The sequence below is a fragment of the Podarcis muralis genome, chromosome 9 (assembly GCF_964188315.1).
Source record: "Podarcis muralis chromosome 9, rPodMur119.hap1.1, whole genome shotgun sequence".
Taxonomy (NCBI): Eukaryota; Metazoa; Chordata; class Lepidosauria; order Squamata; family Lacertidae; genus Podarcis; species Podarcis muralis.
In genome coordinates this window covers 23,442,019-23,460,754 of record NC_135663.1, presented here as the reverse complement: position 1 = coordinate 23,460,754, position 18,736 = coordinate 23,442,019, and the positions used below count along the sequence as shown (strand labels likewise).

At 39.2% G+C, this 18,736-nt stretch overlaps 1 protein-coding gene across 4 annotated transcripts in view; it reads left to right on the top strand.

Moving 5' to 3' along the window:
- Positions 1-18,736, top strand: part of TBCK (TBC1 domain containing kinase) — an 85,396-nt gene that overhangs the window by 4,456 nt on the left and 62,204 nt on the right. For all 4 annotated transcript variants that reach the window (XM_028743222.2, XM_028743221.2, XM_028743223.2 and 1 more), the window contains one exon: positions 5,139-5,211. In XM_028743222.2, coding sequence (XP_028599055.2) covers positions 5,139-5,211 — 73 coding nt within the window. The remainder of the gene's footprint in view (positions 1-5,138; positions 5,212-18,736) is intronic.

Genomic DNA, 18,736 nt, shown 5'->3' with positions numbered 1-18,736 from the left:
TCCCCAGACTGACTCTGTAGCAGCATTTTTCAGGCTTGTCTCTGTTGTTGCACATAACAGACACAGATGTATGCTGCTGGGCTGCAGGCCTTTGTTATCCTGTAGTTCAGATCACATTGATAATTTTTAGGTATTTCCTTTTCTTTTTCACACTCTGCTTATCTCTCTTTACTCCATTCCCCCCCCCCCCCCACGCTCTGCTCCTTCGCATGCTTTTTGGGGGGTTTTGTTCTTGAAAACTGCAGGCTTCTTTCAGTCCATTTGTTCCATAGGTCCCTGCAATTCATCAATCTGTCTTTCTTTTTATTTAATTCTTCAAATCTCTCTTTTGAAGTTCAGAGTTTAAAAGAAATGTGCTCCACAGAAGGCGGCCTCGACAGTTCTCTCCCAGTCCTCACATTTTGGAACTTATCAGTGTGCCATATATCATGTTGAAGATGAAATATAAGCTGTAATTTACTTATTCTGTTATTTCTGCTTGTATACCGTCCTTCATCCAAAGATCACAGGGTGGTTCACAACATAGAAATACAAAATAAGAACACAAAAATACATTTTAAAAATAAAAATAAACCCATAATCTCCTACCAAAAACACATTTTAAAAGGCCATAGGATGTTTATCAGCCAAAGGCCTCGTTATAGAAAAATATTTTCACATGGTACGTAAAGATATGTAATGAAGGCACCAGGCAAGCCTCTCTGGAGAGAGCATTCCACAAATGGGGAGTCACTCATTCTCATGTTGCCACCCTGCGGGCCTCATGTGGAGGAGGCACACGAAGAAAGGCCTCAGGTGATGATCACAGGGTCTGGGTCAGTTCATATGGAAAGAGGTGGTCCTTGAGGTATTGCGGTCCATTTAAGGCTTTCTAGGTCAAAAGTGGGGGCACAGGTGGTGCTGTGGTCTAAACCACTAAGCCTCTTGGGCTTGCCGATCAGAAGGCTGGCGGTTCGAATCCCCACGACGGGGTGAGCTCCCGTTGCTCGGTCCCAGCTCCTGCCAACATAGCAGTTTGAAAGCATGCCAAAAAGTGCAGGTAGATAAATAGGTACCCCTCCGGCAGGAAGGTAAATGGCATTTCCGTATGCTGCTCTGGTTTTGCCAGAAGCTGCTTAGTCCCACATGACCCAGAAAAACTGTCTGCGGACAAACGCCAGCTCCCTTGGCCTGTAAAGCGAGATGAGCGCTGCAACCCCAGTGTCGTCTGTGACTGGACTTAGCTGTCAGGGGTCCTTTACCTTTTTAGGTCAAAACCAGTACTTCAAATTGGGCCTGGAAACTTAATTGGCAGCCGGTACAATCAGGCCAGGATTGGTGGAATATGCTCAAACCATCTTACCCTGGTGAGTGGCATGACTGCCAAATTCTGCACCAGCTAAAGTTTTCAAATTGTCTTCAGAGGCAGCCCTACACATAATGTGTTGCAGTAATCTTACTAAGAGGTTACTGGAGCATAGATGACAAAAGTTAGGTTATCCTTATCCCGATAGGGACACAGCTAGGTCCGTAGCCGAAACTGATGAAAGGCACTCCACACCACCGAGGCCACCTGAGCATCAAGCAACATCAAAGGGTCCAGAAATCCTCCCAAGCTAGGTACCCACTCCTTCAGAGGGAGTGTAATGCCATCAAGAGCAGGCACCTCTTGGTGTATATCTCGTAGGCCACAGAATGTTTCAAGTCAATCATAGAATTGTAGAGTTGGTAGGGACTTTAACATGACTGAAAAAATTTTGGGTTGAACTATGCCCATTTTAGCAGGCTAGTTCCCTTGCAAAATGCCATCTCTTAAGTGCATCTTTTTAATCTTACATATTCCTCCTGTGAGGAGAACTGCAATGCTATGTGTGCAACCTGTCTCTGTATGCACACAGAGGGCTCCTTGAAAGATACAAAGCATTCCTCACAACTTGCCTGGCATGCTGCTCTATGTGCTTCTTATAATCAGCTGTTCAGTTTTTACTTGACTTTATTTGTTCTATTTACATTTTTGATTTTCCCATTCTCATGCTGGATATCACATTTGACCTGTCCTTTAAAGGGCATTGTATTTTCCAAAAAATCTTACACATCGCTTAGGAAGACAGGCGAACTAATATCAGTGTACTGGATGAAGCAAAGATCACCAGTGTTGAAGCAATGATTCTTCAGCACAACTTTGTTGGACTGGTCATGTTGTGCAGATGCCTGATTATCATCTTCCAAAGCAACTACTCTATTCCAGACTTAAAAATGGGAAGCGTAATGCTGGTGGCCAACAAAAGAGGTTTAAAGTCTTGTCTCAAGGCAAATCTAAAAAACTGTAGTATAAACACTGACAACTGGGAAACACTGGCCTGTGAGCGCTCCAGTTGGAGAACAGCCTTTACCAAAGGTGTCATGGGCTTTGAAGACACTCAAACGCAGGATGAAAGGGAGAAACGTGCTAAGAGGAAGGCACACTTGGCAAATCCACACCGTGATCAACTCCCGCCCGGGAACCAATGTCCCCACTGTGGAAGGACGTGTGAGTCCAGAATTGGCCTCCACAGTCTCTTACAGACTCATCGTTAAAACCGTGTTTATGGAAGACAATCTTACTCTGCTACGAGTGATCGCCAAAGAATAAAAGTTAGTTCAGAAGTCAGGGTTTTCCTGTCTTCTATAAACTGTTCCAAACTTATTCAATATGATCGTGCTTTCTTGGTATCTTGGCAGGGGTGGAGGGTGACTGTTACACCTGGGATCAGTTTTATTACTTTTAAGTGAAGTTTCTTTTCTTTTACATGGTGAATTTTATTTAACTGTAGCTTTTGCTGTATAGCTAAGCAGAATGTCTGGCAAAGCAGAGGAGAAGCTTCACATTGTAAATCTGTTTTAAAGGAGAGGTGGTTGTACATAGAATGGCAATATTCTTATAGCTATACAAGAATAATGTATTATGACGCAGCTCAGAGAGGAAAATCCAAAAAATAGTCTTAGCTGGCGGTGCATTTTATAACAAAATTAGTGCAGCAGAATGGATGTGCCTGTCACGATCTCTTTTTATTTGTTTGAATTTCCATGGAATTCAAATTGTAATGCCATAAAATACAATACAAGATATAAAAGAAACACTACAAATGCATTTAAAAACCAATGTGGATATTTAATGGGATGGCTATACCATCCTCAACCAAAATCCACAGACCACCCAAATGAAGCTCAGGGAGCACAGTTTAGGAAATCCTGCCTTAAATAATGCTGTTATCGGGAACAATGTTGACAATTACTAAGATTTTGGTGGCTGCCACAGCATCACGTTCAAGGTAACTGTCCCCCATGCTCATCCATGCACCTCAGTTGTGGATAATAGTAAGGCAATCGATACCCCTGTGTGAATGGAGTTGGTGAGGGCAGGAGAGGTTTTAGCATGAGGCACTGTTTTCCTTCTGTTGATCTCTGAATACCTATCCCTTTTTCACCATTACACTCCTTTCCTAAATAACACAGTTTATATATTTCAGTTGTTTAAAAGAGAAATCTTACTGGGTTGGGAGAGGCGGTACTTGCAGTGGATGAGCTGTCAAATCAAAAGCCCTACCAAGCTGGTGTCCAGCAGGGCACTAGATGGAGTGGGCGGGTAGGGTTTTTTCTTGGCCCCCTTCCATTGGCTGTCTTGAGGTATTCTTTAAATAATGTATTCCTTCTCATTCTATCCAGCCCTAGGGCATACATGCCATATTGAGGGCATATTGTGGGAATGGAAGGATTCAACAGATCTTAAGCCTGCCCCTATCAACTCCCAACATGCTACTGAAATGCCACCACCACCACCCCATTTTGACCTCTCCACCATCAGTGCACTGATGTCAGAGGAACAATGGCAATGGACCTTTCCAGGGCTGGTGCACAATTCTTATAAGTATGGGCCTCTAAAATTATGTCCTGTTGGGGACCTGCAACTGAAATACCGTATTTTTCCATGTATAGGACGCCCCCGTGTATAAGATGCCTCCTGTTTTGGGGAACTCAAATTTTAGAAAATGGGGGGAGATGGCTCCATGTATAAGACGGCCCACACTTTTTAGCATAAATTTTAAAGAAAGAAACCTAGTCTTATACACAGGAAAGTATGGCACTTTCTTGCATTAAAAAAAGTAAATTGTAAACTAAGCTTTATGTGGGGGAAATGGTGTGATGAATGTTTGTAAATGTACAAAGGGAGCGAGTGCTAAGCCTTAAAATTTGCTCTCCTTCACAGTAATGGAAAAATGTTCCTTTTCAAAAACAGTGGTCTATCTCCTCAGTGTGGTAAATAAAAGAAATGGAGAAAATGCCAATCGAGTAGGTTAACCCATATGTACTCGTAGCAACTGAAACAATTTGTATATTTTGCTATTATTATACTGGCCCTATTCCAAAAATAATGGTACCCACTTATCTATTTTCTTTCTTTCTTGTTTTCCTTCACTTACACAAAAAAACTTGGTAATTTTGATACTGATAGAGTAGCTAATATTATACTAGAAGTTTCTAATACATTTCCAAATGCATTTAGAAAAAGTAGAAAATCGGAAGTACTGACCGTAAAACTGACAAAGAAACTTTCAAAAAAATGGCAATAGTTACTAAAAAAAATCTTAGTTACCTTTTTCAAAAATGACCCAAGGCAACATGGAGAAATATAAAATGTATACAATATTCAGAGTTTATAACCAAAACAATAATAACAAAACCTTTACCATGCTAAAAGCACACACTCCATAAAAATTGCAAAATCAGAAACTGGTGAAATACAACCAAAAACAAATAAAAAATTATTGACCAGTAAAAACAGCCCATCACAGAAAATTTCTATTTACTCTATCCCCACCCACCATGGTTGTTGATGTAAAATGAGGGGGGAAATGCTCATATGTTCTCTACACTGAAATTACTCTAGATGTTGGCTGCAAATAATTGCCATCTACGTGTTAATTTGGTTATATTCTGTGTAATGTATACTCAGTATGATTTTCTATTCCCCTAAAATAAGTAGACATCCTCTTTGTATTACGAGATGCAGCGTTACCATAATATGGTTTTAATTTCAGTGGGATGCAAGAGTGAAAGTGTTTTTGTGCCTGTGTGCACTGAGATACTAAATCTGTCTCTCTGTGTATATTTTTCATCAGAGAGGCTAGTGGTTGTTGCGGAACACTGTGGAAAGAGTCTGGAAGATTTGCTTCGAGACAGGAAACCAGTGAGGTATGGTATCAAGAAAAACATTGCAAGGAAACATGCAAACTGAAAGGTTTATCTACTTTAAGTTACAATGTCCAGATGCACTTTTTCTTTTAAAACGTTAACTACCTTTGCAGGTCTAACAGATTCAAAGCTGACATCTTCCAGTACTTTATCCTTCTGGCAGCCAGATAAACACATGCTTAGGATGAAGCATATATTTACTTCTTCACAAAAGTTTTACGATTTTACGATGAAAGTACTGGAACCTGCCAGCCATTTCTTCCAATATGCTTTGCTTGTGTTTTAAGTTATGTTTCAGATAATGAGTTTTTGGGTTTTTTTAAAGCGAACCTGAAACGTATTGAGGAATTGTGTGTACATGACAGTGCTTGTGCATTAGTTGTGCAGGGTTTTAAGCTTCTAAATGATGAATGTTAGTTTCATTTCTATATGAAAAGAAAATGAAAGTATATATCTTGATGTTTCCCTGCAGTTTCTGTATTGCTATATGATATAAAGTGCAGCATCAGGTTCAGGACATTTGATATTGCTGTGCAATGTAAAATGCAGAACAGAGATTACAACATTATTTTCTTCCAGCTGACAAAAGACTACATTCTAGCCAGGTGAGGGGATCAGGAAACCTCAGCCATACCTCTGCTCAGCGCAGAATATAGCATGGCAACCCTGTCTGCTTCTGGCCTTAGGCTGGTAGCATAGCACAGTATCCCTGTTGATATGACACATACAGAGAAATGATTGTGTGGATACAGGAAGTGCCTTTCGCTTCCTGTTTGCACAGTTATCTGGAGCTGTAAATGGAGCCTACAAACTGTTTGCACATAAAGTCTGCATGCATGGAGCTGCTTGGCGTAATTTGCACCCTCTTTGGGGTACAGATTGTGGAGGTAGATTGTGCATGTGTACATTTTTAGAATCTTTAGGGAATGGGGCCGGATTTTGGCACAGGAATAGTGCTTAGTGGTATTCCCTCCGAATACCAGGATCAGGCTCTTACAGTGGTGCCTGCATTTTGATAAATATGAAAATAAGGAGAGGGAGAGAGAAACTTTTATTGCACTAGCCAAAGGCCGTAGCATTGTCCAAAGAAGGAAAAACAAAACAAAAAACAAAAAAGTTGATACATATGCAGTAAAACCATGATCAAATCTACCAAAATTTCTTATTACATAGAATAAAAAGTAATTTACAAATAAAGCATGCAAATTAATCTCAGAGTCCCCTTTGCACTCACCCCATAAATGAGACCAAACTTGTGCTGTGGTTGAATTCTCCAGCCTTGGCCTTACTTGGCTTAGTGTTAATATTTCCAGTTCACTTTGGTTGAATTTAGATTCTTTCCTACTGATTTATTTAGCTGGATTGAAGACTTGAGGGGCAACTGAACACATTTTGAAATGGATTGGAAATAATGTATCTCAGAAATTATTTTACCACCAGGTCATTAAGTGCCAGCTCCCGCAGAATAATCACCAATTGTCTACTTGGCTATAGAGCAGAAACTGAGACTGCTTCTATCTGAGTCCTGCCATTTGTGCTTGGCATATGGATGGAGTGAGCTCTAAATTTTATCTTCATTGCATGTTGACAGATGTTGGTTTATAGATTATACCCAATGAGAGGGTGCATGCCTGTTCAGTGGATATCAGAGATATATAGCAGATTGCTTAACAATTAACAGTTTGCTGTGATGGAAGACTTCTAAGCCCCTGTCACCAAAGATCATAGATACCACATTTCCTAATGGTACATTAAAACTAGGATATTCCTTTACATAATTTACATCCTGTGCCTTCAGAATTAATTTATGTTCCCAGGTGATTTAGAAGGGAATAAGGAACAAAAGCACAATAATAAATTGAGGGGATTTTTGTCAATTAAGTGGTATTTCAATCTTGCCGAATAAAATAAGAACCCAGTAAAATAAAATAAAAATACTGTGTATTTTAAAATTTCAAAGCATTTCACAAACTCTATTCACTGCTTTTTGTAATTTTAGCAACCCTGTAATGTAAGTCAGTATTGTTTTCTCCTTTTGGTGGGTGAGGAGGTGTTGAAGCTGAGAAATAGTGGCAGAAACAACATTTGAATTGGGCATTTGTAGCTTTGTCATTTACCTGGGAGTAAACTCTATTGAACTTCATAGGACTTGCTTCTTAGTTTCATATACGGGGTTTCGCTTTTAGGCACTGAGTTATGTCAGCTCTCGGGGATGCTACTAAGTCCAAGAATAATGTTTTGACCCAACCTATATAAAAATGTTGTACTGTCTGGCTAAAGTATCTCCAAAGTGAGTTTAATGTTAGCAGTTTGCCTTCATTATTTTTCCTGAAGCATTATTTGAACGTCCAGTCCTTTAATTCCCCCTTTGCTCAGCAAGGCAAAAGACTGAAAGCTTTTTCTCACCTACCTTAAGAGAAATGCCCAGCCAGTGGCAATTTTTTATGGAAGCATATTTTCTAAAAAAAAATTAAAGCCCAAATCAGAAAAGAAACGTGCCTCCCTCAAGGCTTTTTTTGTGTGTATTTCTCAAGCCAGCATATGCAGCAAAAATTTCGAGTTCATACTATGCAAAAGAGAAGCTGTTTCACCTCGGGGATACTTTCACTGAGACCAACTGAAACATTTCCCATTGTTTTTCAGTTAATTAAAATTGACATCTTTTTGTTTCTGTCATAAGACCTTTCAATAGCCAGAAATAATTTAAGAAAGAGCAATTCCCAGTTATGCTATTCAATCCATCTCCGTCAATTAGCTTTGTAGGGAACTATTTGGGGTCCTCCCCCCTACTTGTTTTGATTGTATTAGCTCATGATAGAACAGGTTTTATACCCAAAGTTGATATGCATGCTATTGCAATTAATTTCACAAACTGTTATGGAATGGGAGAAGCTGTCCTTATGGTTTATAGATTAATTCTTCTTGCACTTGCCAGGAAATAAGTCCTTTGCACCTGTACCACAAGCTGATGTCAAGTCAGCAGGAAATCTTCTATTAGGCTGTTGCTGAAACTGAAGATATACCATGGGTGGACGGTCCATCTTTCCGTGCATATTGCAAAACAGCAGGCTATACAGCTGTCTGATAGTTATTTGCAGTTAATCTTATGAAGTCATGCATCATTATACCGATTACATATGAGGTAACGTTTGCATAGGTGTTTCTGCACAGTTCTGTTTTTGAGTCCACCAGAACTTCTCCTCCTTTTTCTCCCACTTTTCCATAAGGTGGTGACGTTCCACTAGGATACTACTTAAGAAGAGCTTATCAGAATTTCTAACTCCGAAGTTAGATATCTCAAATAGTTACGCTACATTTGGCTTCTCTTGTAACTCAGTCAGGAAGCTAAACATTCCACAGAAACATTGCAGCACACTTTTCTGTTATGATCTCTGTGTATCCCCAGATGGATACATTTTGGATAATGGAAACCTTTCGTTAAACGTAATGATCTTCAAAGCCTCTTGAGAGTATATTATTACCTCTACCATACGTTCTCGGCAACCTTGTTGAAATAACCTGGGCAACAGTATAGGTATAGTTGTAGAAGGTGAAATGTTAGCAAAACACTCAGCCCCACGAACACTGGGAAACTGATATAACCACTTCTCAGTCGGTGTCAGGATCTAAAACATTTGGTTTAGAATACAGAACTTCAAGAATTAGACCAAGGCTGTAAGCCTATGCATGCTTACAAGAGAGTAAGCCCCAGTGAGCACGGTAGGTAAGCATGCATTGCATTTCACAGTAAATCATGGACAGCTTGGGTTTTTTCTGCCTGCAACTCAAATGAACTTAGGGCACATCTGAGCAGATAGGATTCCTGATAGTACTATGGCCTATTAAATGTGTTCATTGGAGGGGAGTTATTGGTTTCTTAGTCTGTTAGTTTTTTGTTATATATTTTGTGTTCTCATTTCTTATTTTTATGTTGCAAACCTCCTTGTGATCTTCAAATGAAAGGCAGTATATAAATGCAATAATAAAAAAATTAATGACTGCAGCTGTAATTGCATTTTGCAAAATTTTGTTGTTTGAGAAATTTTTCCCGTCTGGATATTGACTCTAAATCTGACTCTGGAATTTAATTATTGGAACAACAACTCAATATCAATAAAATTGCAGTATACAATCTTGGAAAGGAATGTGCTATGTTTGTAGCCTGCCAGTAGAACTGCAATCTTGTTCATAAGAGTAACTGCCATATATGTCTGTCTGTCTGCATTGCAAAAGATTGTCATTTAACATTTATTTGTTCAAAGTACAAGCAAATAATCAAACTGGATTTTTCATTCTAATTAGAATATTGGTTTCAATTGAAATTCAACAACCTTATTAAGTTCTAGCTAGTGTCATGCAACACAACCCTGTTTCTGTTTGTTCAGTGACTAGGCTCCATGAGGCTTGCTTTCTAGTAAGTTTGTCGAAGATTGTAGCCTTAGTGGTTTTACAACTTTGTAAATTGCCTGCCTTTGAATTCCAGTTTTTCTAGTCAGAGGTGCAGAGTCCTAAAAGCTACCTTTTAAAGCTGTTAGTTGAGAAATGTTTTCTTCTGAGCACTGAAAATAAGCGCACACACACTATTCTGTTATTATTTTTTCACATTATACTTTAAAATGCCCCCCTTTTCTTTTTGAAGCCTTTTGCAATTTTATAATCACAAAAGCCGACAGATGGAGTATGTAGACATTTAGATGGCTTTTGGCACCTGCATTATGCATTTTGAATTGTTCTGAATTCGTGAGCGGAGTGGTCATAGTATGTCTTCAATAAAATATAGTTGTCATATGTTTCAGAGGTTATGGTTTTGAAAAATTACCAGTGAACCATCAGAGAGATACAGAGGTATAATATGTTATACATAGACCCTTTGATCGGAAGCAGACTCTGTCTGCAGCTGTTTACTAGCTTGGTGGAAAACATGATCCGACTCGGATGAGTAGGTTTTATTTGCTCTTATTAAACTATTGTCTACTCCATGTATTAGATGTCTTTGTTCCATCCTCTGCTATAAATGCATTACCATTTGTATTGTGTTCCAAAATCAAACGGGAGGTAGGCTTTATGTGAAAAAGGTTCTCCAAAGGGTAAACATGTAGCTTATAAAAAAATAAAATAAGACGAGGAAAGGGGTAAGAGGAAGGCAAATGCTTTCCAGCAACTGAACACTCATATGATTCCAATTCAGAAGCAGCCATTGATACGGCTTCAAGGGTTGTGTGTGTGGTGCTTTCATTTGGAACACTGAAGAGGCCTTTGGCCCTCTAAATGATGTTGAGTCTTCAGGTCCATGGTTGACCCTAACCATTGGCTACGCTGACTGGTGCTGATGGGACTGGACTCCAGAAACATCTTGAGAGTGACAGGTTCTCCAGCTCTGTTTTAACTAATGAGATGAATTATGTTTAGGTTGGATTAGGAGATTGGAGTCTGTGGAAAGTGAGCTCGTTTTGAGTAAAATCAGGTTTTGGGGGTGACACAGATGAGTAGGTATTTCTAAGATAATTCTTCTGAAATACTGAATACTGTATGTCTTTCAGTAAAAGGAGGATTAAGGAGAAAGGGGCATAGCTCAAAATGCAGTCTTTCTGGGTTAAAATACCTTTCTACAACACCTTTCTGGAACTAATTATTATGTTTTCATTCTTAAAATATAAACATGATTTAAGTGTTGCTCCTACGGATGTAGAAAAGTGCAACCAGTCTGAGCAAATAAGCTGAAGAGCAAGGGAATATTAAAACAATGGAAAAGTATGGAAGTAGGTAATCAAGAAACTTCTTTTAAAAAACACACAACCATTTGTCACAATCAAGTATAACAACATATATATAGTTGGGTATTTGTTTATTTCCATTTTAATCCTTTCCCAGTAATTCATTTCCAAAATAGCATTTATTGGTGTGAAGTCATGAAGCAAAATAAATCCATTAGTCATGTCTTGTTTATGCACTATCCAATACTGCTTTTCTTAATTAGTTTGAATTTTTAGTAAATATAAAATGAGAGCTGAAGCTGGTATGCAAAGTAATTCAATCTATAGCAGAAGATGTTAATGTAACAATAAACGTTACCACTTGCTCTGAGCCAGCCTGGAGGTCATGTAAAATCACATTTGTTTTGCTGAACCAGGATTTTCATGCCCAAACCTGAGCCAGCTAACAGGTTTTGTGACTAGGATCTGAAAGCACAGTTTTAAGCTGGTTTACAAAGCATGCAGTAAGCCTCTGAATGCCAGTTACAGTGGTACCTTGGGTTACAGATGCTTCAGGTTACAGACTCCGCTAACCCAGAAATAGTACCTCAGGTTAAGAACTTTGCTTCAGGATGAGAACAGAAATCGCACGGTGGCGGCACAGCGGCAGCAGGAGGCCCCATTAGCTAAAGTGGTACCTCGGGTTAAGAACAGTTTCAGGTTAAGAATGGACCTCCAGAACAAATTAAGTTCTTAACCTGAGGTACCACTGTTCTGGGAATCAAAGGTAGGGAGAGTTGCTGTTAGGGGCTCATTTTTCCTGAATACTCATTTCCATCTCTCCCTGCCCCCAATAAAAAACAGCATTCTGAGTCCCCTATCTTTTCAGTCCTCATTGATTTTTTCGTTATTTCTGCAAATATTGGGGTTCCCGCACACCTGTTTATACTACCCTCTGTTTGTGGATGGTGCCGTTTTGGTTATATAAGTAAGGATCCTCACTCAGAGAATGAGTTTGCTGTTGGAATATGTGATGGTGATTCTTCAGAGCCTTGACAAACCTCTTGGAAGACTGTTGCGCCATGAAAATGGAAGCGAGCTTGATGTTGAATGCTGAGCAGATAGGAAACAAAAGCAAGCAGAGAATGGAGACTATTCAATGAATATATAAGATTATATTGTAAAAATGACATTATCCTAGCAGAACTGAATGATACTTGTATATAATAAACAAATGGAATAAATATACTAGAAAAATAGACAGGAAAAGTTGTAAAACAAACTGTGCGATAAATTAAGACAATAGAAAAAGTACAACGAAAATGATTGGAAGTTTCTTTCAGAAGACTTTATTAGAAAAGACAGGATGTTATAACCAATATTCATTTCTTATTAACTCTCCTTTGTTTTGTTTTTTTATTTTCTTTTATCTTTTATCTCTTATATTTTCGTGTTTAATTTTGCTGTAACTATTTGTAACATATATGTAAGATGATATTTTAAATCAAGACAAATTTTTAAAAAGGAAACAAAAGCAATCAGATCTAGACCCCAGCTGGCCTGCTGCACACTTGGAAGCTTAAGCCACTGTGTGGTATTTAAACTACAGTTACACATCACAAACCATGATTTCACACCGTATCTGAGTCCAGCCATTATGCCCTTTATCATAAAGGACATCATTCATTTCTTCATAGTGAAGAGGAATTAGGATAATTTGCAGCATGTTCATTTGCAAACGTTGATCCAGATGATTTTGCTCACATCTTCACATACTCTTCTGTAGCATGCCTGATCAGCTACTTCTTTTGCTTGAATACAGATGTCATCTTTGCTTGTTTGCAAAAGCTTTTAGTCCCCAAACAGACTATTAAATAATGCTTACTTGGTGCGTTAATACCTTGCGATACTTTTCCTGTGTCTTGGAAGTTTCTGAAATAAATGGCCTTGTTCAAAAGTAATACTTGCCTAGCGTTTAGAGCAGGGGTAGGCAAAGTGGTGGCTGAACTATAACTCTGTTGACCATGGGCCATGCTGGCTGGGATTGGTAGGAATTTGAGTCCAACAACATCTGGAACGCACTGGATCAGTGACCCCCAGTTTAGAGTTTGGAAAATCATCTGTGCACTCACATACACAACCCCCTTCTAAAGTTCAACATTCCTTGCCAGTTTAAGTGATCCTGAGAATGTTCCTAAATATACTTTGAGAACCAGTTTAAGGATTCCTTAGGTTGGGGTGTAAATGTTTGCATTAATGCCAATCCAAGAAAGGGCAGGGAAGAAATGCTTTCCACAACATAAAAATCAGTTTAAGAACAGATTACATTGCAAAGACCTTCCTTAATAATAATTATTCTTTTTTTTAGGTTTACAGCCAGTGAAAGGAAGAGGAGCCTGTTAGATCTCACCAGGCAGGAGAGCTCCCCATTTAGAAAGTCCTCTTCCTAGTTTCTGCCACCATATTTCCAGTAGAGAATCTATTTGATCTGTAAGGCCATTTGCCCCTTGGCCACCTGTCACTCACCTGACTTCATATCAGGTGTTTTGACCCCCCCCCCCCTTGCAACTGTGGCTTGCATTTGGCACTGTTGGTACCACATGTCAAGTGATGCTGCTGGGGTCAGATCCATGCTTGAGCTTCCAGTTGGAGCTCTTGACTGAATCCAGTGTCTGCTGAAAGCATTTGGTGCCAGATTTACAGAGTGTCAAATGCAAGCCATGTTTATATAACGACTGTTTGGCGGATTTAACTTCAATTCACTGTTTTGGCAGGGTGTCAGATCCACCTGATATGATAAATAGATGCTTAGAAGGCTTACAATAAGGAATGCACCTACTTTCATCCATGCTCACACACAGACGTGCACATAACATTCCCTTGGGCACAAATCACTTTTTCCGTCCTTGCATCAGCATTCACTTGCTTGGGAGCTGATCAGAGCAACTCTGCCGCTGAGAGTTTGATATATGTGTGTCCGTGTGCATTTGCGTGCATATGTCTGGGAAAGGAACTGGAAGCTCCCCCTTTGCCATATTTCTTTCATCTCTTTTTGGTAACAGATAATGTGCTGCTTCTGTGCTTTGACCAGAACTCTTAACTTCTGATTGTGATTGTCTGATGACATTCTGTCTTGCAGTGCTACCCATGACAATTACAGATAGATCTTTCATGGTCATTCTCTGCAATTCTTTCTCTCCCCCACCTCCCAACCAATATTAGGGGATAACAGCAAGGGAAGGGCTTCAAAATAACTGAATAATTGAGATACTGTGAAAGATCAGATAGGAGAAAGATGGAGGTTAGTTTTGCCTATGGAACTGGCTTTTGAACAGGGCTTTATAATAGTGAGAAAATCCATTATTTCATCTTTGAAATCAGTTTTTGTTTTGTTTTTCCCCCCTGCTGAAGTCTACGCTAGACGTTCCTCTTCATTTTACTATGCATATCAAATTGAATTTGACTTGTTAAAAAGAAGGGGGAGGACTTAAAGTATTTTAATAAGTTTCTACTCAGTTATTGTCATCTGTTGAAATGGTGTGTTGAAACCCAGTGCATCCTGGTGGCCTGCTATGTCAGCATTTTTTCATGGCTTTACATTTTATTAAATCAATATATTCCTTTTGGCCTTGCTATGAGGGAGGAGGCTGTAAGACAGATTTTGTGATTTGCACAAACTTAAGCTGGAAAACAGTACACAAGGTCACTATGCAATATTATTTATATTTTTAAGGAAAGAAAAATAATGATGAAATTAATTAGTAATTTCCTGTCGGGAACTCTTTAGGGGGGGAATACATCGAGAGGATAATGCTAATAATATGAATGACTTGGTTTTTTAAAAGAATTGCAGCTGAAAAAGCACAAAGAAACCCAAAGACTTGCTTCCAAATATTTTAAATACCTGAAAGTGGCTCTAGAGGGCAATTTGTATTCTCCAAAGGTCTTTACTCTCCTGCATGAAAAAGGTGTGGGTTTTTGGTAACAGTTCTTGATAAATATCATTGTTGGTTTTAATTGGAAGGTTGCATTACTTCTGCGGTTGTTGGTTTTGTACAAAGCATGATCAGGATCCAAAGGGTTGTGAGCCAAACGTCTTGCACAATTTCACATGTGCGAGAGTTGATGCAAGAAACTTACCTTAATGTTAAGCAATGGAACGAATAATTACTATGTTCTATCATTAAGCTTGTGTATAAAAATTGGACCAAAATCTTTTCGTGAACCTCAGTTTTCCTTTCATGAGCCTGTATGTATTAATTACATTTAAATAGAAATTTAAAATTGCTGTAGCTCAGAAGTAGGCCTCAGGGTCAATCCTTGACAACTCTAGTTAAGACTTATTATGAAGGACCCCCAACTAAAACCCTGGCTAGCAACTGCAAGTCGTGGCCGACCGTAGCGAGTTAGATGGATCAGTGGTCTATATCCGTATATAAGGCAGCTTCTTCATGCGCCATTGCCACCCAGCCATGGAGGCAGGGATATGGATGTATTTTGGAGCAATGGAAGCAACTGCTACCTTTGTACAGTACGCTACATTCCAGCCACACAAAAGTCCCACTCCTTACCCACGAATCATAATAACTGTTGGTGGATTTATCATCCGTGAATTTCCTTAATCCTAATTTTATCTATCCTAGTTTTTTAATTTTCACACCACTTTCTCTCCTGTCATTTCCATTAATTGTTTTTTTTAAGGGCTATTAAACAAAATAACAAAGGAACATGTGGCATCTTGAAAGGCCAGCAAAGGTTATGTCAAAATAAAATTTGCTGTTGCAAGGCTCTTGGTTCTGTTTGCTGCAAAAGACCCAGGTTTTATCCTTGGCATCTCTAGCGAGGGCTTGGGGGAAAAACAACAACACAATTTTCTCAGTGTAAGAAGTAATGAGCTAGATGGACCAGTGCTCGGACTCATATATGATCCTCATCGAATTCCTTTCACAATTTCAAAATGCCATAAAAAGATTTCTTCCGGATATGACCAAAGACCCATTCAGCCCAACATCCTGGTCTCTCGGTGGCTAACCACATTCTTGTGGGAAGCCTACAAGCAAGACCTGAGCCCAAGAGGATTCTCCCAATTTTTGATTGCCAGCAACAAATTGGAAACAGGAGAATACAGTGGTGCCTCAGGTTACAGACGCTTCAGGTTACATACACTTCAGGTTACAGACACCACTAATACAGAAATAGTACCTCGGGTTAAGAACTTTGCTTCAGGATGAGAACAGAAATTGTGCTCCAGCGGCACAATTTCTAAAGCTAAAGTGGTGGTTCAGGTTAAGAACAGTTTCAGGTTAAGAACGGACCTCCGGAATGAATTAAGTACTTAAGCCAAGGTACCACTGTATATACAAAAGGCAACAAATTCTATATGAATGGTTTAAAAACTTTTTTAAAAACTCATCAGGCAAGATGAAAATGAATGCGAAAGGCCTGAAAAAATAAAAAAAGGTATTTGCCTGGCTCCGAAATTGACACCCACGTTTCGAATCTACATTGTGATGCCTCAAAATCTGGCTTTAGTGCAAGTTGTGAAAATGAATAGGTCTGGTAGTCAGTTGCGGCTGCATGCAAATGAAGTGAGACTCTGCAGTCTGGGAGTGTTTTATTCCATAATATATATATTAACCACAGTCTCCTTGATAAAGCCCTCTATTTATGATGGCTAATAAAAATATTGAAGAAAAGTGTTTGCTTGTGGTATGTAATCAAATCAGGATGGGGTACGTAACAGCTAGGCTAACCCTGAAGAATATGCACTTAATAGAACAACTCGTGTTTTATTATCAGTGTGTTCATCAGTGGCAGAAGCTGCTGAAGCCTTAAGGTCAGGCATAGCGTCTCTGCTGAACTGTGCAAAGTGTTCCGTTCTAATAATTTCTGCAACCTGAAGAGGAGATTATGGTGTGCTGGATACGCTAATGGTCATCCTTTCCAGACTTCCTTTCACTATAAGAGATACAACTCCTTTATTTTTTATGAACATCTTCTGCAGACTCAAAGGTACTTGCATTATGTGGTATTCCACTCATTCCAGTAGCTGGTTATATTTTGAAAAACCTCTTTTCCCACACCAATCAGATGGAATTCTTTGTTTAAAGTGGATCTGTTTCAGTAACAGTGAATGAACAGACTACTGTGCCACCACTAAAGGAGAGTCACACCTGAAAAACTTGGCAGAATTAAACTGAGAAAATAATACACCTATCTTTTTAATTTGCCACCTTGTTTATCACGAACAAATTAATTCATCTATAAATAGAAATTGTTTTGAAATGAAAGCCATGGTCCAACAGGAGCCTCCAAGGCGCTGGGGGTTGGAAACAGAGCTGGCCAGCTCTGTATTACACAGTTTATTCCCGATTTAACAAGGTTTCACCCTTGCAAATCTCCAGCTTAAAATTCTGTTTGGATGCACTTTGGGTTTGGCCTTGGTTTAGCCATAAAGCTGGAAACAGAATCCGAAGAATAGATAAACACAAGTGAGAAAGCTGTGCTTGACTCTACAGCCATTTCCACAGCCAAACCCAACAAGTGGTTCCAGAGAAAGAGAGGAAAGTGAATGTGAAGTTCTGACTGTGTACGCTTGGCCCTCTCGCACACACCCATTTTTTGGAAACTAGTTAGAACTTGTAAAAAAACAATAATTGTACATTCTGGCATACAAGTTTACCACACACTTACTGCATAGAGGAAGGGGGGGGGGTTGTGTGTGTGTGTGTTTTTAAGACCTGCCATTTTATTATGGAGAGCTCATTTGCCACAGTTCAGTATCCATCACCTTCTCCTTCGGACCCTTTCATCTTTGAACCTAATTCCAAGCCTCTTACCCCTTCCTTTTTCACAACCCCCTGTGCACTCACATTTCTCCTTTCCCCTTCCACCCTCCTCTGCACTTTTCTCAACTCTTCCTTGTACATAGATCACTCTCATTTCCATGCCTTATCCTTTCTCCTATTGTGGAACCCACTTTGCGCGTACACACACACACATGCCATTGTCCCCTCCGCTCCCTTTTTGTATGCATCTGCTCTGCAGTATTTGTTATTTATTTATCTAACAGAATTAGTATACTGCTTAATCATCCATTACCTCTAAACGGTCTGCACCGAACCTTAAAAAACACTGAGCACTCAATCCCAAGGTTAGATTCTTATGAGGTAAGTGTAAGGTCACTTTCTTGTCTCTTGGTTAGGAATGGGGCAGAAATTTGATTTAGGTCACATTTACCAAATCTGTAGGCTCTGAAATTGTAAGCAAACCAAAGCGTAGCAATCCCTTGATATTCCCGCTTCTCTGAACTTTGCAATGCAGTTCTCAGCCCTCGTGATGTGTACCAAAAAATGCATATGCTAGTGTAAATTGTTAATAAAGGTTCATATGTTTGTGAGAATAACATAGCAAAAGGCACTCTCTTAGGGAAAATTGCTCTGCAAAATAATGTGCGTATTAGGCAAAACTGTGTGTGTATAATATATTAGAACTCCACATTAAAACATTGGTGGATTTTCATCAGGACTTTAAAAAAACACACCCAAAAACGATGTGGAAATCTGGGGAATTGAATTTAAGAATGGGAAAATGAGAAAGGGAGAGGTTTATTCATCCTCCCTTGTAGCCCCTGCCACTCTTAATGGGCTTCTATTTGCGTGTGCTGAGAGAAAAAATGTGGGCTATCCTTTGGTATGAATTTCGAATGGTCAGAAGCATTAGGGATTCATTTAGCATTTCAGACTAAAAAGCATTTTCCAAACAGCTGAGGGTCCCTGTTAAAGAAGATGAAAGCAAATTATATCCCTGCTGCTTCATTATGTAAATTTGGA